We start from the raw sequence: 21,487 nt of genomic DNA on the forward strand, positions 1-21,487 counted from the left end.
AGGCCAAGAAGGAATGTGCCTGGGCTGCTCTCTGCCTCAGTTGCCCCTGTGTAAAGCAGGTGTCTCCTCCACCAGGTGTCTAATAAACACTACAGTTTGTTCTGAGGAGGGGGAGGTCATGTGGGGCAAGGTCCACCCTTGTCCACCGAGCTCGGATTCCTGGATGGAGGAGACCTGCTGGGCTGAGTCTCAGATATCAAGGCACAGGGCAGCTGAAGTTGGCTAGGCTCAAGGCAGGCAGCGCAGGCTCAAGTCTAAGCTAAGGACATCTTATCCCCCCTCCCTAACCCTCCTTTAGTCTCCCCAAGAAATTTCTGACATCTGAAAGGAAAATAAACCTGCAACTTAGATGGTCAGGATCTGCCTCTGCAGATAATAATGCTAGCTTTTCATGTTTCAGTTGAATCTTCCATTGCGAAAAACGATCCTTGAATGTCTGAGCAGGTCTTTTAAGAACTGGGCCACTTCAATTTTGGTGTCTCGGACGTACTCACTGGAAACCTGCTGCAAGGCAAATAGGCCAGCATGTTGGTGGGACGCCAGAGTGAGGACGATCAGCATCTATCAGGGGCTTTCCACTCACCAGCTGGTTCATTCTTCACAAAAGCCCCCATGAGGTGGGTACTGCTCTCACCCACATTTTACAGATGTGGGACTGAATGAAGCTCAGGTAGGAGTTGGGAGCCCTCAAGCCCATGTCTTGGAAATCCCAAAGCCATGTCCCTGCTTCCACAGTGGGCCCACCCCTTTGTGGACACATGTCTCAGATGCTCTGGGGCTCCCAGGGTGAGCCCAGGGCTGGCAGAAGTGGGTGCCAGGTCAAAGGACAGGGGGGCCTTACCTTAGCTGAGGGCTTGTGAGGACAGAGGGCATTCAGCATCCTCTTGGTCCTTTGGATGACACTGCAGTTGGAGATGCTGATCAGGGAGTCCAGGGCTGCACAGTACTGTGGGGGGTGGGGGGAAACACCGGGGAGTCAGGCAGCACATTCAGTGAGTCTGTAGGAGGAGGGGAACTGAGCGGCCCAGCGGAGACAGGTCTGGGTGGTGGGGGAGCCCAGATTATGAGGGGGCAGAGAGTGGCTTTTAAAGCTTGCTTGGAACCCCCCAGTTGTGTAAGCGAGGCTCAGACATGACCTCAGAGGGCTGCAGCCCTGGCCGTGTCCCCGCAGTGTTGGGGGGTCCTCACCATGCTGCTTGTCAGGTTGAGGCTCCACACCATGCTGCCATTGCACAGCGGCACCTGAGGGAGCAAAGGACAGCGAGCTGAGTGCTGGCAGGGTCTCAGGCCAGGCCTCCACAGGGATCAGGCCCCACAGGCATTCCCAGGACAGCAGACCTGGGACCTTCGGTGTTCCCGAGCTTCATTTCCCGCTCTGCACAGTGGCGGAGACCCACTGTCCAGGGGCTTAGAACTGAGAGAGAAATACTGAGTGCCACAACCAGTAAGGGACAAGCCTTGTGTGAAGCTTGCCAGAGCCAGAGTGGGAGGGCAGGTGACACTGGCTGACGGGGGGCCTGCAGGGAAGGCCCAGGGCAGGGTAGGGTGAGGGCAGGGTGGCCAGGCCAGTCTGATGGGAGGTGATGGGAGTCTAGTCTGGAAACAGCCTGCCTTCTGAATTGGGGATATGGGCACTCTGGTGTCACCCAGTACTGGCTTGAATCTGACTTTTGTCATTTAACCTCACTGATGCTTAGTCAATAAAATGGGGTATCATACCTGTCTCTTGAGGTGGTTGGCAGCGATGTTATAAGATGTAAAGCCCCAGAAATGGGCCTGGCACGTTATAGTGCTCAGAAAGTGTGGGCCGTCACCACTGGGGAGAGGAGCTGACCCCACTAATGGATTCTTCCATAAGAATGGGCTTAACTAAGATGCTGTGAATAATGGCTCCATTATGGTGTTCAGATCTAGTTGGCAAATGCCAAATAGTTCTAGGAGGGTGCCAGCTCTTCTCTTCTTTCCTCTGTTCCAAAACCACTGAGCAGGAGCTGACCATGGCAGGCAGGGCCAGGCCAGGGGAGCAAGTGGTCCCTGGGGGCTCTGCCATATTCCTTCATGGGTCCATCCATATTGCTGCACTTCACCCCTGGCTCCTCTCCCTCAAGGCCAGACTCACCTTGCAGTCCTCAGGGCTTCTTCCTTGAGACCCCCTCACCCCTGCACCCTCAGAGCTGGGACCCTGGCCCACAGGCACTCACCTTCTGGTTCTGGGTGATATTAACCAGCTCTTCAATGAGCTCCTTGAGGGCTGTAGCGGAAGGCACAGGGCTTGGGGAGGCGAGGCCACCAAAGCAGATAAGAACAATGACTGCGGTCAATAAAAGCGCCATGGAGCCTAGAACAGCACAGGAAGAATTGAGAAGCAGATGCATAGACTGGCCTAAGCTGCGTGTCTTGTGGCCTTAGGCACTTGTGGCAGCTTTTATAGGCCCAAGTGGTGACGCCTCACGCCTTGGTCTCCGCTTTGTCGGGCAATATCTACAAACCACATCTTTACTCATCTTAATTTTACTTTGTGGAAAATCCAGTGTCGCATAAAGGAAAGAATTTGATTTCTTGTGGACTTATTACTGAGAAGGGTCTAGGGCACTTTCAAGATCTGGATGAACTTACTGCAGGGGTGAACGAGAGGACCCCGAGGGCAGCCCGATGTCAACTATGCCAGCTGGAACTCCAGCACTTTTAGCTCCAGCACTTTTAGCGAGTGCCCACCCAGCTCCTGTCCGCAGATCCCTTTGGGTCACCAGAAATGCTGGAGAGACAGTGCTCTGATCACAGTCTATCAGATGTGGGAATCTGGAGGGATGATTTGTTCATTGAACAGTTTTGTTACATTACCAAAACAATGCTTGCTCTGGATACAAAATTCAAACAGGATAAAAAAAGAGTGATGTTCATTTCTTTTAACCCATCTGGTTCCCTGTTGCCCCAGTGTGGGAAGGACTGTGGAATTTCAGATTCCCAGGTCTCCATTGAAAGATCCAGTCAGATTCAGGGATCCTTGCAGGAGTTTCCCTTTGGAAGGTTGTTTTGCTGATAATTCTCAGTATGTGCAGCCTGAACACTGAGTGCCACACCCAGCCTTCACTGTGGGTTCATCTTGCTGGGAAACCTTCAGAGGGCAGCGCTGGCAAGAGGTGGACCCAGCCTTCACCCTGGAGAGTAGCTGTCCCCACTGCCACTGAGACCTGGGGCGACCCCCTCTCTGCGTCATTATCTGTGAGACCATCCTGTGCTCTCTGAGTCGTCAAGTTTCCCTTGCAGACTGAAGGCTGTGGAGGGTGACTCCTGGGCCTGCCCCCACTCTGGGGTCCCCTGTGGGCAGCCCACCCCCTGAAGGGACACTGGAAGGGAGCCATTTCCCTGTTCTCCCCTCATTTCTCTAGAAGTCCTTCAGAAACTTGTGCAACCGAGGCCCCAGTATTTGCCTATCGGGTGCTGATGTCAAGCTTGCTCCTTCACCCACTTCCTCCCCTAAGCCAGTGCTTCCCCCACTAGGCCCCCTCTCTGTCTGCTCTGGCTGCCTCTCTGTCCTATGCCAGTGGGGCTTAACCTCCTCACAAGTGTCCTCTAAGGGACACTGGGGCTGCCGCTCCTGCTCAGAAGAGAAAGCCCAGCCTCACCCACCCTCTCTCACTGGTAACATGGTTCTCACCCTCTCTTCTCTCCCAGCCCCAGGCTTCCCGGCATAACTGCAGACCCTAAGGCCTGGAAACCAGGCCCTGCCTTTTGTGGCTCGTGCAGGCCCGGAGTGCTGCCACCTGCTTGTGAGACCTCAGTTTCTTCGTCTGCAGAACAGGGTCAGTAGCATCTCCTGGCGGAGGGGGGGGGTCTCTGTGTTGGGGGAAGGAGTGGGGCACCACCAAAGCCTGCTCCAGGATGAGTGGAATGCCCCCTCCCCCCTACGAACAGCACAACCAAGCGGGGAGCGGTGGGCAGGGGCGCCCCCGCGCGTGGGAGAAGGCCCGCGGTCGCTGCGATGCCCCGGAGATAGGCGCCGCCTTATGTAATGGGAGATGGGGCTGATAAACGGGATCCGCGCAGCTTGGGTCCCCTCTGGCTGCAGACGTCGGCCGGTGAAGGAGGGAGGGGTAGGAGTGCAGACTTGCTTCTCCGCGGAGCCGCGAAGTACCCACTCTTGCCCCCGGCCCTGGTCCACGCGTGTTGGAGGCCCGACGAGAGAGTGGCAAGGGTGGGAGCAAGCGGACTGAGCGCCAGTCTGGGTCAGGGTGCCTGTGCGCACCAGCTAGGGGATGGCGCCTATGTCCCCGGGGCAGGGGATCTTGTAGGGACACAATCGAGCTGCCCGCCCCTCCTGAGCTAGCTGGCCCTCAGCCCCTGGCGAGCCCCTTCTGGTCAGTCAGTCCGACCGTGATGTTGTTTGGTTTTCAGCGGGGCTCGGTTCACATCCCGAATCGTTGCAATAAACACAACTACAGAAGTGCTGCTCCGGGCACTTGACAAACGCGGCTTGCAAATCTCCACCAGCCACTGCGTTGGGCCGCCAGGTCGGCTCTTACAGGAGCAGAACCCCGCGCTCAGGCCGTGTAGGAGCCAGCCCAGATCCGCGGCCAGGGAAGGGCAGGCTCACGAGCCTCACTGCCCAGCTCTTGGCACAGATGGGACTGATGGGGTTGCCTACCCTGCGCGAAGTTTTGAAAAACTTCCTTTAACAATCCCCGCCCCCAACCCCCCAATTTTGGTTCTGCGTTAGTAGGAATAAGGGTTAGGCAAGTTGTTTTGATAATGTAAAACTCCTAACTTAATAGATTTTCTTTTTTATGAAAGTTATATGTGCATGTAATTTTTTTAATCAAACAATTTGAGGAGGTTTATTGTGAAAAATGGCACTTTGGAGAATTTCCCCATTGGTGTGCACGTCTGGTGAGTGAAGCACTGAGTGCCCTACTTTGTTCCCTGCAATCTTTTTAAAAGTGTTTGCATAGCTAACAAGCTTGGAAGAGATAGCATCTTCTGAAGCAAAAAGCAGGCAGGCTTAAATATCCATTATTAGCAATTCAGGTTGTCTAAGCTCAGACTTCTTATCTCGTAATGCAACTCACTGTGTGTACAGGTACCATATGGCTCTCTTGACATTACTCTGTGAGAACTGGGGTTCAGGTAACCTAAAAAAGATAATACTCTAGGAACTTCCCTGGTGGTCCAGTGGGTAAGACTCTGCCTTCCAATGCAGGGGGTGCACATGCCTTGTGGCCAAAAAACCAGAACATAAACCAGAAGCAATGTTGTAACAAATTCAATAAAGACCTTAAACATAGTACACATTAAAAAAAAAATAAAAGATAATACTCTAATACTTGCGCTTCATCTAATAAACTGTTCTTTGTCTCTGATCTGGGAGTCTTCTGCCAGCCTCCATGAAACCATGGCAGGCTGACTAGTTAGCATGCAAGTGGGATAAAAATCTCAGAGCCGCCAGTTCCCCGCCGCCTCGTTGGCTTCCAGAGGAATTGTGACCTTAACTATTTCTTTTGGTGTTTCCCTCCTCCATGTTTCTAGATTTCTTGGTTTTTAGATGCAGGCATTATCTGTGGTTTACAGTGAATATTTAATTCTTTCTCCTCCTTGCCATCCTTCCATTGCATCATTCCTTTTTTTTCTCATTCTACCAGGATACATAGATCATAATTTGGGTTGGTCAAAAGTTTTATTGTTTACATAATTATGCTAATATATTCTCTGCTAAAGCATATAATTAAGATTAATTTTCTCTCAAAACTTTTTTTTCTAATAATAATAGTCTTTGTCCATTTGCTTAGTTTGTATAATGTCCCTCTCAGTGATTTAATCTTAAATTCTCAGCCACTTAAATAAATCTCCTTGCAAAAGATTTGGGTAAATCAGTTATTCTCAAATTTCATCTTCCCCAGAAAGTCTCCCCTAGAGCCTGCTGACCTGCCCTGACGTGGACACTGCCATTTGCAATGGGAATTCCCTTCTCCTGTTTCCTTTGTGGCTCTCCTATTCCTTGTTTCCCTGGTCTTCCTCTTTCTTGGGAGGAACACATCCAAAAAAAACACAGAATTTCAGAAAAGTAATTTTCCTTTAGAATTTTGAATACCTGTGCTATTGTCTCTTAGCTTCCAATATTGCTGTTCAGAAGTCCAATAACATTTTGAATCCAGATCTTTTCTAACTCTCCTTCTGGAAATTTGTAGGAAAATTTCTTGGTTCCCATGCTCCAAATTTTACAATGATGTTTCTTGATGTTGCTCTGTTTTCATCTGTGATGCCAGATATAGTGGGCTCTTTCAAACAAACATGTCACTAAGTTTTAGGAAATTTTCTTTCTTTAAAATTTTTTTAAAAAATTGATAAAGTTGATTTACCCAGTTTCAGATGTACAGCAAAGTGATTTGGTTGTACATATAACCTGTTTAAAAAAATCTTTTCCATTATTCTATATTTAAAGATATTGAATATAGTTCTCTGTGCTATACAGTAAATCCTTGTTGATTATCTGATTTACGTATAGCAATGTGTATCTGCTAATTCCATACTCCTAATTTATCCTTCCCTATCCTTCCACTTAGGTAACCATAAGTTTGTTTTCTGTGTCTGTGGGTCTGTTTCTGTTTTGTAAATAACTCATTTGTACTGTTTTTTAGATTCCACATTTAAGTGATGTCATAATATTTGTATTTCTCTGACTTGCTTCACTTAGTGTGATAATCTCTAGGTCTGTCCATGTTTCTACAAATGGCATTATTTCATTCTTTTTAATGGCCCAGTAGTATTCCATTGTATATATGTACCACATCTTCTTTATCCATTCCCTGTCCATGGACACTTAGGTTGCTTTCATGTCCTGGCTATTGTAAATAGTGCTGCTATGCACATTGGGGTGCATGTGTCTTTTCAAATTAGCTTTTGTCTTTTCTGGATGTATGCCCAGGAGTGGGATTGCTGGATCATCTGATGACTCTATTTTTAGTTTTCCATAGTGGCTGCACCAATTTCCATTCCCACCAACAGTGTAGAAGGGTTCCCTTTTCTCCACACCCTCTCCAGCATTTATTATTTGTAGACTTCTTGATGATGGCCATTCTGATAAGAAATTTTAAACCTCTTATTATTTTACTTTTTAAAATTATTGTAAAGCCATTGCTGTTTTAAAAAATAATTTTATTTTTTAGAACAGTTTTAGATTCTTGGCAAAATTGAGTAGAAAGTATAGAAAGTTTCTGTATACTCCTTAATCTCACACATATGTCACCAACATCCTCCATCAGAATATGTTCATTACAATTGATGAACCTACAGGAACACATCATTATCACACAGAGTCCATAGTTTACTTTAGGGTTCACTCTTTGTGTTGTACATTCTATGGGTTTAAACAAATGTATAATGTTGTATATTCACTGCCACACACACAGATAGTAGTTTAATTGCACTAGTCACCCTATCTTCACTCTAACCCCTGGCTACCACTGGTCTCTCTACTGTTTCTATAGTTGTGCCTTTTCCAGAATCATATAGTTGGAATCATACAATATATAGCCTTTTCAGATTGACTTCCTTCACCTAGTAATATCCTCCAAGTCTTTTCATGGCTTGACAGCTCATTTCCTTTTAGCATGGGGTAATATTCTGTTGTCTGGATGTACCAAGTTTATTTATCCATTTATCTACAGAAGGATATCTTGGTTGCATCAAGTTTGGCTAAATGTGAATAAAACTGCTATAAACATCCACCTGCAGAATTTTGTGTGGACATAAGTTTTCAATTTATTTGCATAAGTACAAAGGAATGAAGTTACTGGATCATATGGTAAGAGTATGTTTAATTTTGTAGGAAACTGTCAGAGTGTCTTCCAAAGTGGCTGTACCATTTTGCATTGCCACCAGCAGTAAATGAGAATTCCCATTGCTTCACATCCTCATGAAAATTTGGTGGTATCAGTGTTTTGGATATTGACCATTCTTATGGGTATGTAATGGTTCAGTTCAGTTCAGTTGCTCAGTCGTGCCCGACTCTTTGTGACCCCATGGACTACAGCACGCCAGGCCTCCCTGTCCATCACCAACTCCTAGAGTTTACCCAAAATCATGTCCACTGAGTTGGTGATGCCATTCAACAATCTCATTCTCTGTTGTCCCCTTCTCCTCCTGCCTTCAATCTTTCCCAGCATCAAGGTCTTTTCCAGTGAGTCAGCTCTTCGCATCTGGTGGCCAAAGTACTGGAGTTTCAGTTTCAACATCACTCCTTCCAATGAACACTCAACATCAGTCCTTCCAATGAACACTCAAGACTGATCTCCTTTAGGATGAACTGGTTGGATCTCCTTGCAGTCCAAGGGACTCTCAAGAGTCTTCTTCAACACCACAGTTCAAAAGCATCAGTTCTTCAGCACTCAGCTTTCTTTAGAGTCCAACTCTCACATCCATACATGACTACTGGAAAAACTATAGCCTTGATTAGATGGACCTTTATTGGCAAAGTAATGTCTCTGCTTTTTAATATGTGTCTAGGTTGGTCATAACTTTTCTTCCAAGAAGCAAGCATCTTTTAATTTCATGGCTGCAGTCACCATCTGCAGTGATTTTTGAGCCCAAGAAAATAAAATCTGTTACTGTTTACACTGTTTCCCCATCTATTTGCCATGAAGTGATGGGACCGGATGCTATGATCATAGTTTTCTGAATGTTGAGCTTTAAGCCAACTTTTTCACTCTCCTCTTTCACTTTCATCAAGAGGCTCTTTAGTTGTTCTTCACTTTCTGCCATAAGGGTCATCTGCATATCTGAAGTTATTCCAACACAATGAAACTATGAGCCATGCCGTGTAGGGCCACCCAAGATGGTCAGGTCATGGTGGAGAGTCAAAATATAGTCCACTGGAGAAGGGAATGGCAAACACTTCAGTATTCTTGCCTTGAGAACCCCATGAACAGTATGAAAAGGCAAAAAGATAGGATACTGAAAGATGAACTCCCCAGGTCAGTAGGTGCCCAATATACTACTGGAGATCAGTGGAGAAATAACTCCAGAAAGAATGAAGAGACGGAGCCAAAGCAAAAACAATACCCAGTTGTGGATGTGACTGGTAATGGAAGCATGGTCTGATGCTGTAAAGAGCAATATTGCATAGGAACCTGGAATGTTAGGTCCATGAATGAAGGCAAATTGGAAGTGGTCAAACAGGAGATGGCAAGGGTGAACATCAACATTTTAGGAATCAGCAAATTAAAATGTAATGGTATCTCCCTGTTTTAATTTGCATTTTCCTGATGGCATATGATGTGGAACTCTTTTCACAGGTTTACTTGCTATATAATGTTCTTGGGTGAAGTGTCTATTAAAGCACTGACCTCTTTTTAAAATTGGGTTGTTCATTTTCCTGTGTTGACTTTCAAGAGTTTTTTGTATCTGACGTCTTTGTTTTTTAAATGAAGGTTAATTGCTTTATAATATTGTGTTGGTTTCTGCCATACATCAGCATGAATCAGTTATAGGTGTATATATCCCCTCCCTCTTGAACCTCCCGCCCCTCTTCCCCTCGTCCCACCCTTCCAGGTTGTCTCAGACCCCTAGTTTGAGTTCCATGAGTCATACAGCAAATTCCCACGGCCGTCTATTTTACATATGGTATTGAGTATGTTTCCATGCTACTCTCGCCATTTGTCCCGTCCTCTTCTCCCTGCCTTCCCATGTCCGTAAGTCTGTTCTCTATGTCCATGTCTCCATTTTTGCTCTGCCAATAGGTTCCTCAGTACTATCTTTCTAGATTCCATTTATGTGTGATAATATACAGTGCTCATTTTTCTCTTTCTGACTTACTTCACTTTGTATAATAGGCTCTAGGTCCATCCACCTCATTAGCGCTGACTCAAATGCATGCCTTCTTATGGCTGAGTAATATTTCATTGTATATATGTGCCATGGCTTCTTTATCCATTCTGTCAATGGACATCTAGCTTGCTTCCATCTCCTAGCTATTATAAATAGTGCTGCAGTGAATACTGGGGTACATATGTCTTTCAGTTATGGTTTTCCAAGGGTATGCCCATTAATGGGATTGTTGAGTCATATAGTAGTTTTATTCCTAGTTTTTTAAGGAATCTCTATACTGTTTTGGCTACCTCACGCGAAGAGTTGACTCATTGGAAAAGACTCTGATGCTGGGAGGGATTGGGAGCAGGAGGAGAAGGGGACAACAGAGGATGAGATGGCTGGATGGCATCACTGACTTGATGGACGTGAGTCTGGGTGAACTCCAGGAGTTGGTGATGGACAGGGAGGCCTGGCGTGCTGCGATTCATGGGGTCACAAAGAGTCGGACACGACTGAGCGACTGAACTGAATAATGAGTGATATTGAGCATCTTTTCATTTTTTATTAGCCATCTGTATGTCTTCTTTGGAGAAATGTCTGTTGAGGTCTTTTGCCCACTTTTTGATTGGGTTGTTTGTTTTTCTGGTATTGAGTTGCATGAACTACTTGTATACTTTGGAAATTAATCCTTTGTCAGTTGTTTCATTTGCTATTATTTTCTCCCATTCTGAGGGTTGTCTTTTCACCTTGTTTATAGTTTCCTTTGCTGTGCAAAAGCCTGTACGTTTAATTAGGTCCTGCTTGCTTATTTTTGTTTTTGTTTCCACTCTAGGAGGTGGTCCATAGAGGATCTTCCTGTGATACATGTCATAAAGTAGTCTATCTATGTTTTCCTCTATGAGTTTTATAGTTTCTGGTCTTACATTTAGGTCTTTAATCCATTTTGAGTTTATCTTTGTGTATGGTGTTAGGAAGTGTTCTAATTTCATTCTTTTACACACAGCTGTCCAGTTTTCCTAGCATCACTTATTGAAGAAACTATCTTTGCCCCATTGTATATTCTTGTCTCTTGCCTCCTTTGTCAAAAATAAGGTGTTAGTAGGTGCGTGGGTTATTGTATCTGACATCTTTTGCAGATATATTTTCCTAATCTGTGGCTTGTCTTCATTCTCTTGACAGTCATCTTTTGCACAGAAGAAATTTTTAATTTTAATGAAGTTCAGTTCATTTTTTTTATGGTTTCTGCCTCTGCATGACTCTGGTGTTGCATGTAGAAAGTCATCACCAAACTCAAAGTCATATGTTTTCTCCTCTTCTAGAAGTTTTATAAATTTGTATTTTACATTCAGGTCTGTGATCCATATGTGTGTGTGTGTGTGTGTGTGTGTGTGTGTGTGTGTGTGTGTGTGTATCTATATCTATATATATTTCACTTGCAGATGTCCAGTACCAGTATTGTTCACTGAAAAGATTTTCTCTGCTCCACTGAATTCCCTTGCTCCTCTACCAAAGATCAGTTAACTGTATTTACATGTCTGTTTATGGGCTTTCTGTTTTGTTCCATTGATCTATTTTATTCTTTTGCTAGTACCACATTGTCTTAATTATTGTAGCCTTACAGTAAGTCCTGATGTTGGGTAGTGTCAGTCTTCCAACTTTGTTCTTCTCCTTCAATATTCTGGAGCTTTTGCCTCTCCATATAAACTTTATAATCAGTTTGTTGATATCTACAAAATAACCTGTTGGATTTTGATTGGGATTGCTCGAATCTATAGATCAAGTTGGGAAGAACTGATATTTTGACAATATTGAGTCTTCCTATCCATAAACATGGACTTTTTGTTGTTGTTCAGTTGCCAAGTCGTGTCTGACTCTGTGCCTGCATGGACTGCAGCACCCCAGGTTTCCCTGTCCTTCACCATCTCCCAGTTTGCTCAAGTTCATGTTCATTGAATCAGTGATGCCATCCAACCATCTCATCCTCTGTTGCCTTCTTCTCCTGCCTTCTGTCTTTCCCAGCATGAGAGTCTTTTCCAATGAGTCAGCTCTTCGAATCAGGTGGCCAAAGTATTGGCACTTCAGCATCAGTCCTTCCAATGAGTATTCAGGGTTGATTTCCTTTAAGATTGACTGGTTTGATTTTCTTGCTGTCCAAGGGACTCTTAAGAGTCTTGAAAGCATCATTTCTGTGGCACTCAGCCTTCTTTATGGTCTAGCTGTCACACCTGTATATGACTACTGGAAAGACCATAACCTTGACTGTATAGATCTTAGTTGGCAAAGTGATAGCTTTGCTTTTTAACACACTGTCTAGGTTTGTCAAAGCTTTCCTGCCAAGAAGCAATTGTCTTCTAATTTCATGGCTGCAGTCACCATCTACAGTGATTTTTAGAGCCCAAGAAGAGGAAATCTGTCACTGCTTCCACCTTTTCCTCTTCTATTTGCCATGAAGTGATGGGATTGAATGCCATGGTCTTAATTTTTTTTAATACTGAGTTTTAAGCCATCTTTTTCACTCTCCTCCTTTACCCTCAGCAGGAGGCTCTTTAGTTCCTCTTTGCTTTCTGCCATTAGAGTGCTATCTCTCCATTTATTTAGTTCTTTCATTTCTTTCATCAGAATTTCGTAGTTTCCCTCATATAGATCTCATACATATTTTGTGAAATTTATACTTAAGTAGTTCATTTTGGGGGAACTAATGTGAAAGTATTTCAAATTCTACTAGTTCATTGTTGGTGATTGACTTTCATGTATTAAACTTGTGTCATGCAAGCCTGCTATAATCACTTATTTGTTTCAGAAGTTCCTATTGATTTTTTTGAATTTTATACTTAGATGATCATGTCATTGACAAAGTTTTCTTTCTTTATTCCTAATCTATTTTCTTTTTTATTTCCTTTTTTTGTCTTATTGCTTTAGCAAGGACTTCTAGTATGATGTTGAAAGCAGTGGAGGTATCCTTGCCTTGTTTCTGATCTTTGTGAGAAAGCTTCATTTCTCACCATGATGTATGATGTTAAGTATAGGTTTTTGTAGACATTCATTATCAAGGGAAGCTCCTTTCTATTCTTAGTTTACTGAGAGTTTTTTTATCATGAATTGGTGATGGATTTTGTAAAATGCTTTTTCTGTATATATTACTGTGATCATGTGATTTTTCTTCTTTAACCTGTTGATGTGATGGATTATATTAATTGATTTTTTAAAATATTGAACCAACCTGTCATATCTGGGATAAATCCCACTTGGTGGTACTGTATAATTCTTTGTATACATTTTAAATTTAGTTTGCTAATATTTTGTTAAGAATTTTTGCATCTATGTTTATGACAGATATTGACCTGTACTTTTCTTTTTGTCTAATATTTTTGTCTGTTTTTTTTGTTATGGTAATGCTGGCCTCAGAGGATGAGTTAGGAAGTATTCTGCTTCCATATTCTGAAAGTTATTGAAGAGAATTTCTACATTTCCTCCTTAATGTTTGGTCAAATTCACTGGTGAACCCATGTGGGTCTGGTGTTATCTGTTTTGGAAGGTTATTAATATTATTCAATTTCTTTGATAGATATAGGCCTATTCAGATTGCCTGTTTCTTGTATGAATTTAGGCAAATTGTGTCTTTTAAGGAATTGGTTTATTTCATCTAGGTTATCAAATTTGTGGCCATAGAATTGTTCCTATTGTTCCTTTATTATCCTTTTAGTGTCCATAGAATCTATAGTGATGTCTGTCTTTAATTTCTGTTATTAGTAATTTGAGTTGTCTCTTTTTCCTTGAGAGACAACTCAAATTACTAATAACAGAAATTAAATTTTTTGCCTGACTAGAGGCTTATTAGTTTTATTGATCTTTTCAAAGAAACAACTTTTGATTTTATTGATTTTTCTCTATTGATTTCCTGTTTTCAATTTCATAGATTTCTGTTCTAATTCTTAATGTTTCTTTTCTTCTGCTTACTCGGGATTTAATCTGCTCTTTTTCTAGTTTCCTAAGGTAAAAGCTTAGATGATTGATTTTAGATCTTTCCCTTCTTTTCTAATATATATTTTCAATGCTATAAATACACTAAGCATTGCTTTCACTACATCCTACAAAATTTGATGTTATGTTTTAATTTTTATTTCAAAACATTCTCTTGAGGTTTCTTCTTTAACCCCATATATTATTAAGATGTATTTTGTTTAGTCTCCATATTTTGGGGGAGTTTTCCAGCTTTCTTTCTGTTACTGACTTTTAATTTGATTGTAGTTTAAGAACAGTAGGCATTGTATGCTTTCTATTGTTCTAAATTTGTTAAGGGATTTTATGGCCTGAAATGGCGGTCTGTCTTAGTGAACTTCCTCTGTGAGCTTGAGAAGAACATGCATTCTGCTGTTGTTGGATGAAGTAGTATATAGATGTTTTTATATATGATGGTGCTGTTGAATGTCCTTATTTTTTTTTAAATTTTATTTTATTTTTAAACTTTACATAATTGTATTAGTTTTGCCAAATATCAAAATGAATCCGCCACAGGTATACATGTGTTCCCCATCCTGAATGTCCTTATTGAAGTGTTACTTGCTGAATGTTTCTATTTCTGATAGATGGGTATTGACGACTCCTAGTTATAATACTGGATTCATCTATTTCTCTTTGTAGTTCTAACAGTTTTCACCCCATGCACTTTGATACTCTGTTGTTAGAGGCATACACATTAAGGATTGATATGTCTTCTTAGAGAATTGACTCCTTCGTCATTATGTAATGCCTCTTTTTATCCATGGTAACTTTCCTTTTTCTGAAGTCTGCTCTGAAATTAATATATTATTACTGTTAATAAAGCCATTCCTTTCTTTTGGTTAGTGTTGTCATAATACATTTTTCTCCATCAGTATACTTTTATTCTATATGTATCTTTATATTTAAAATGGGTTTATAGTTAGGCCTTGTTTCTTGACCTACTCTGAAATATTTGGTGCATTTAGGGCATTGATGTTCAAAGTGATTATTGATATGCATGTGAAGTGAAAGTCACTCAGTCATGTCTGACTCTTTGTGACCCCATGGACTATACAGTCCATGGAATTCTCCAGGCCAGAATACTGGAGTGGGTAGCCTTTCCCTTCCCCAGGGGATCTTCCCAACCCAGGGATCAAACCCAGGTCTCTGGCATAGCAGGCAGATTCTTTACCAGCTGAGCTACAAGGGAAGCCTGATTATTGATATAGTTGAATTAATTGTTGTTGAATTATAGTTGAATTAATCTATCATAATTGTTACTGTTTTCTAGGTTTTGCCCTTGCTTTTTATTGCTATTTTTGCCTTTCACTTTTTTCCCTGCCTTTTGTGGTTTTTAATTAATTAAGCATTTCAGATTGTTCAATTTTCTCTCCTTTATTAGTAAATTAGTTATACTTTTAAACTTTTTTAGTGGTTGCCCTAGAGTTGGCAGTACGTATTTACAATTACTCCAAGTTCACTTCAAATAACACTATACCACTTCCTGGGGAGTGTTGATAGCAAATAACAAAATCCTGATTCCTCTCTTCCATCTCTTGTTTCACTGTTGTCATTCATTTCACATATATATAAGCCTGTATGCTTATGTATGTATACTGTTATCCATCAGTATCCATCAATACAGGGGATTGGTACTAGGACCCTCTCTAGATACCAAAATTCACAGATGCTGAAGTCCCTTACAGTCAGCCCTCTGTATTCATGGATGCAGAACTCATGGATATGGAGTGTGTATGTGTGTGTGTTTATTTATATATAACCATATATAATCAAATACATTGTTGCTATTAATTTGAAGAAATTGTTATCAGATCAATTATGAGTAAGAAAAATGTTTTTATTTTATCTTCACTTATTCCTTCTCTGATGCTCTCTTTCTTTATGTAGATCTGAGTTTTATCATTTTCCTTCTCACTAAAGATTTCTTTTATCATTTCATACAAGTTCAGTCTACTAGCAGTAGATTACCTTAGTTTTCACTTGAGAAAGTTTTAATTTATCCTTCAATTCTGGAGGATAATTTTGCAAGGTACAGAATTTAGGTTGGTGGGGTTTTTTTCTTGTAGCATTTAAAATATTTCACTTTACTCTTTGCTTGCTTGCCTGATTTCTGAAGAGAAAGAGGTTTAATTCTTATCTTTATTCTTTTATAGGTAAGGCATCCTTCCCCCCACCCCCAGCTTCTTTTAGAGTTTTTTCTCTCTTTTTATTGAAGTATAGTTGATTTGGGGCTTCCCAGATGGCTCAGTGGTAAAGAATCCACTTGCCAATGCAGGAGATGTGGGCTTCATCCTTGGGTCAGGAAGATTCCCTGGAGGAGGAAATAGCAACCCACTCCAGTATTCTTGCCTGGGAAATCCCATGGACAGAGGAGCCTGGCAGGCTACAGTCCATGGGGTTGTGAAAGAGTTGGACACAACTTAGTGACTAAACAACAACAATAGTTAATTTATGGTGTTGTGTTAATTATTTCTATTCAGCAAAGTGACTTAGTTATACATATATGTGTATATATATATATTTTCATATTCTTTTCCATTATGATTTATCACATATATTGAATATAGTTCCCTGTGCTGTACACAGTAGGACCTTGCTGTTCATCCATTCTATATATACCAGTTTGCATCTGCTAATCCCTAACTCCCAGTCCATCCCTCTCCCACCCCCACCCTTGGCAACCACCAGTGTGTTCTCTAGGCCTGTGATTCTGTTTCTGTTCATAGATAGGTTCATTTGTGTGTGCTCCCCATGACTGGGCCCCCTAGAGTTTTTAGTCTCTCAGATTTGACCATAGTGAGCCTCCAGCAACTCATCAGTTGTATTTTAGATCCCATATATAAGTGAGATCATATGGTGTTTGTCTTTCTGAGTTCACATAGTATGATCATCTCTAGTTGCATCCATGTTGCTGCAAATGGCATTATTTCCTTCTTTCTTTTATGGCTGAGTTGTATTCCATTGTATATATGTACCACAACTTTATCCATTCATCTGTCAATGGACATTTATATTGTTTTCCTGTCTTGCTTACTGTGAATAGTGGTTTTATTCTTTGACTTTCTGTATTTTGAAAATGATATGCCTAGGGTATTTGGAGAGAGGAGTTTGGGATGGGGCATTTATCCTGCTCTGTGTACTCTGAGCTTTCTGGAATTATGGTTTGGTGTCTGACATTAATTTAGGAGAATTTTCCCTTCATTATTGTTTCAAATATTTCTCCTGTTCCTTCTTTTCTTCTTCTGAAATTCTGATTATACATATGCTTCACCTTTAGTATTTGTCTCACAGTTCTTGGATATTTTGTTCTTTTTTTCTCTCTTTTATTCTCCTTGCTTTTTTCAGTTTTTGGTGGTTGCCACTGAGCTATCCTCAAGTTCAGAGATTTTTTCCTCAGCTGTGTCCAGTCTACTAATAAGCAAAACAAAGGCATTTTTCGTATTGTTTTTTTATGTCTAGCATTTTTTGGGTTCATTCATGGAATTTCCATTTCTTTGCTTACACTGCCCATCCATTCTTGCATCTTGTCTATTTTATCCATTAAAGGCTTTAGCATCTTAATCATAATTGTTTTAAATTCCTGATCTGATAATTGCAACAATATCTGAGTCCAGTTCTCTTGCTTGCTGTCTCTTCTGTGTTTTTTTGCCTTTAGTATGTCTTATAATTTTTTTCTCGATAGCCAGACATGATGTACTGGATAAAAAGAACTGCTGTGAATATGCCTTTAGTAATGTGATGCTAAGTTGTGTATGTACGGGGCTGGGTAGTTTTCTGTAGTCCTGAGAGTAGTGCCCCTTAGTCTTTTAGTAAGCTTGTCCCTCTGGAACTTCACATGTGCCTGTCAGTCCTCTCACCCTTCAGTGGGACAGAATGCCTACAGCCAGCTGGAGATGGGAATTTCTCTTCTGTTAGACCAGTTAGGCTCTGATAAAACTCCAGCAGATTAGGCTTTGATGTTATGGAAAAACCCAAATGAGTTTTGGTTAACCCAGTAACTTTGAATAGGTATTCCATTCATATGGCTCAAAGTCAAAATGAAATATATGAAAAAATTAAATGAACTGCCTCAAACTCCCCCACAGATTTTGTTGTTGTTGTTCAGTTGCTCAGTTGTGTTCGACGTTTTGCAATCCCATGGTCTGCAGCATACCAGGCTTCCCTGTCCCTACCATCTCCCAGAGTTTGCCCAAATTCATGTCCATTGAATTGGTGATGCCATCCAACCATCTCATCCTCTGTTGCCCTCTTCTCCTTCTGCCTTCAGTCTTACCCAGGACCAGGGTCTTTTCCAGTGAGTTGGCTCTTTGCATCAGGTAGCCAAAGGATTGGAGCTTCAGCTTCAACATCAGTCCTTCCAATGAGTATTCAGGGTTGATTTCCTTTAAGATTGACTGGTTTGATCTCTTTGTTGTCCAAGGGACTCTCAGGAGTCTTCACCACCACCACAGTTCAAAGCATCAATTCCTTAGCACTCTGCCTTCTTTATGGTCCAGCTCTCACATCCATATATGACCGCTGGAAAGACTATAACCTTGACTATACAGACCTTTGTTGGCAAATTGATGTCTGCTTTTTAACACACTGTCTAGGTTTGTCAACGTTTTCCTGCCAAGAACCAGTCACCTTCTAATTTCATGGCTGCAGTCACCATCTGCAGTGATTTTAGAGCCCAAGAAGAGGAAATCTGTCACTGCTTCCACCTTTTCCTCTTCTATTTGCCATGAAGTGATGGAACCAGATGCCATGGTCTTAGTTTTTTTAATATTGAGTTTTAAGCCGGCTTTTTCATTCTCTACCATCACCCTCATCAAGAGGTTGTTTAGTTCCTCTTTGCTTTCTGCCATTAGAGTGGTATCATCCACATATCTAAGGTTGTTGATATTTCTCCCAGCAATCTTGATTCCAGCTTGTAACTCATCCAGCCCAGCATTTCACATGATGTGATCTGTGTACAAGTTAAATAAATAGGGTGACAATAAACAGACTTATCGTACTCCTTTCTCAATCTTGAACCAGTCAGTTGTTCCATACTGACATGCGGGTCCATGTTCTTGACCCACATACAGGTTTCTCAGGAGACAGACAGGATGGTCTGGTATTACCATCTCTGTAAGAGTTTTCCATAGTTTGTTATGATCCACAAAGACAAAGGCTTTAGCATAGTCAATGGGACAGAGGTAGATGTTTTTCTGGAATTCCCTTGCTTTCTCCATGATCCAGTGAATGCTGGCAATTTGATCTCTGGTTCCTCTGCCTTTTCTAAACATCCAGCTCGAACGCCTGGATGTTCTTGGCTCATGTAACGCTGAAGCCTAGCTTGAAGGATTTTAAGCATAACCTTACTATCATAGGAGGGGAGTGCCACAGTCCAGTGGTTTGGACATTCTTTAGTACTGCCCTTCTTGGAAATTGGGGTAAGGATTGACCTTCTCTGGGGCTTCCCTGGTGGCCCAGCTGGTAAAAACTCTGCCTGCAATGCAGTAGAACCCGGTTTGATTCCTGGGTCAGGAAGATCCCCTGAAGAAGGGAATAGCTACCCATTCCAGTATTCTGGCCTGGAGAATTCCATGGACCGTATAGTCCATGGGGTCACATGGACATGACTGAGCAACTTTCACTTTGACCTTTTCCAGTCCTGTGGCCACTGCTGGATTTTCCAAATTTGCTGACATATTGAGTGGAGTACTTTAATAGCATCATCTTTTAGGATTTTAAATAGCTCTGCTGGAATTCTATCACCTTCACTAGCTTTATTGGCACCAGTACTTCCTAAGGCCCCACAAATAACTAGTTTTTATTAGTTTTTTGGTGTGTCCTGCATTTACATAAATATAAGCAACTATTAATATACGGCTTTATTTTTCTCTTCTTCGTACACAAGAGGTAGCATCCTACAAAACTTTTGCACCTTGCTTTTTCTCACTTTTTATAAGAATATATTTCTATATTCAAACTTAGATTAGGATATTTTAAAATGTTTTATAATTCTATTATCTCTCTTCTTTCTTATTGGAACTACAAGTTTTTGATGATATACCTCTTGGACTGGTACTCTAATTTTATCTTTCTCTTACTTTTTTATTCAAAATTTTCTCTTCTCTAGGGTATTTCCATAACATTATCTTCCATGCCAAGGGTGTTATACTCTTCTCTGAATATGTATATGTCTAATAGCACTAAGTTCTTATTTTCATTGATGACTGTCTTTTCTTAGCAGTCTGAAATGTTTACTGATAATTGTATTTTTTTAAAGTTTCTTTCTCCATACGTAGTCTCTATTTCCTCCATGTTTTTTCTTTTAAGTGTGTTTTGATTTTTTCCTTTCATGTTATGGAATTCCCTGATCATATTTAATAAGAGTGGAGGTCTAAGAGCAGATTTAAAGCCTTCAGAGTGTGTGTGTGTGTGTGTGTGTGTGCGTGCGTGCGTGTGTGTGTGTGTATGTGTGTATGTCTGTGTGCTGGTGGTGGCAGTGTTCACTAGAGGGCTGTTGGCTTGTTTCATTGGGGGCCCTCCCATACCAGCTTCTTAAGGTCATTTTGTGGGAGGTGGGGCAGCTTCCCCAGGAAAATTCACCATGTCTCCAGCTTGGCTGACAGCATTTTGGCAGCCAAGGGTGGGTAGAGGGCTGCACCTGGGGGTCCCAGTTCAGTCACTCAGTTGAGTCCAACTCTTTGCGACCCCATGGACTGCAGCACGCCAGGCTTCTCTGTCCATCACCAACTCATGGAGCTTGCTCAAACTCATGTCCATTGAGTCAGTGATGCCATCCAACCATCTCATCCTCTGTCATCCCCTTCTCCTCTTGCCTTCAGTCTTTCCAAGCATCAGGGTCTTTTCCAGTGAGTCAGTTCTTCGTATCAGGTATTGAAGTATTGAAGTTTCAGCATTAGTCCTTCCAATGAATATTCAGGACTTATTTCCTTTAGGATTGATTGGTTTGATCTCCTTGCAGTCCAAGGAGATCCAACACCACAGTTCAAAAGCATCAATTCTTTGGTGCTCAGCTTTCTTTAGAGTCCAACTCTCACGTGCATACATGACTACTGGAAAAACCATAGCTTTGACTAGATGTACCTTTGTTAGCAAAGTAATATCTCTGCTTTTTAATATGCTGTCTAGGTTGGCCATAGCTTTTCTTCCAAGGAGTAAGCGTCTTTTAATTTCATGGCTGCAGTCACCATCTGCAGTGACTTTGAAGCCCAAGTTAATAGTCTGTCACTGTTTCCATTGTTTTCCCATCTATTTGCCAAGAAGTGATGGAACTGGATGCCATGATCTTAGTTTTCTGGATGTTGAGTTTTAAGCCAAACTTAAAACTTTGTTTAAAGATTTAAGGTTCCAGCATCTGTTAAGGAGGTCCCAGCATCTGTTAATTTTTCACTTAATGCCCTGATTTCAGCAGAGCTAGGACACAATCAGCTGTGCCTAGTGTTTCTTGGTTTAGATACCCTCTCCAGAGAAAAATTTCTTCCATCTTCTGCTGGTGTGGCATCACTCAACTTTAAGGAGTAGAAATGGGAATTTAACTGCTTCTTTAACCAAGTTCTGACTTATTTTCACCACTCTCTGTCCAGAGGTACTTGGTCTTCTGTCTGTTTCTGAGCATCTGAGGAATCCATATATCAGAGTAGGTCTCATCTTCTCTGTGGTTGGTTTAGGATTCAGTATTTTGGGGTCA

At 41.8% G+C, this 21,487-nt stretch overlaps 1 protein-coding gene across 1 annotated transcript; it reads right to left on the reverse strand.

Moving 5' to 3' along the window:
- Positions 1-396: 396 nt before the first annotated feature.
- Positions 397-2,375, reverse strand: IL13 (interleukin 13). The gene is made up of 4 exons (XM_055566671.1): positions 2,202-2,375; positions 1,189-1,242; positions 842-946; positions 397-504 (listed from the first exon to the last, which is right to left on the reverse strand). The coding sequence occupies exons 1-4, from the start codon at positions 2,373-2,375 to the stop codon at positions 397-399; spliced, it is 441 nt and encodes a 146-aa protein (XP_055422646.1).
- Positions 2,376-21,487: the final 19,112 nt, after the last annotated feature.

Source organism: Bubalus kerabau, chromosome 1 (assembly GCF_029407905.1).
Source record: "Bubalus kerabau isolate K-KA32 ecotype Philippines breed swamp buffalo chromosome 1, PCC_UOA_SB_1v2, whole genome shotgun sequence".
In the NCBI taxonomy this organism is placed as follows: domain Eukaryota; kingdom Metazoa; phylum Chordata; class Mammalia; order Artiodactyla; family Bovidae; genus Bubalus; species Bubalus kerabau.

Coding starts and splice junctions, on each gene's coding strand:
- IL13 (XM_055566671.1), bottom strand. CDS start 2,375: ATGCATCTGCTTCTCAATTCTTCCTGTGCTGTTCTAGGCTCCATGGCG. Junction 1,243..2,201: donor ATATCACCCAGAACCAGAAG/GTGAGTGCCTGT, acceptor TTGCTCCCTCAG/GTGCCGCTGTGCAATGGCAG. Junction 947..1,188: donor TCAACCTGACAAGCAGCATG/GTGAGGACCCCC, acceptor CACCCCCCACAG/TACTGTGCAGCCCTGGACTC.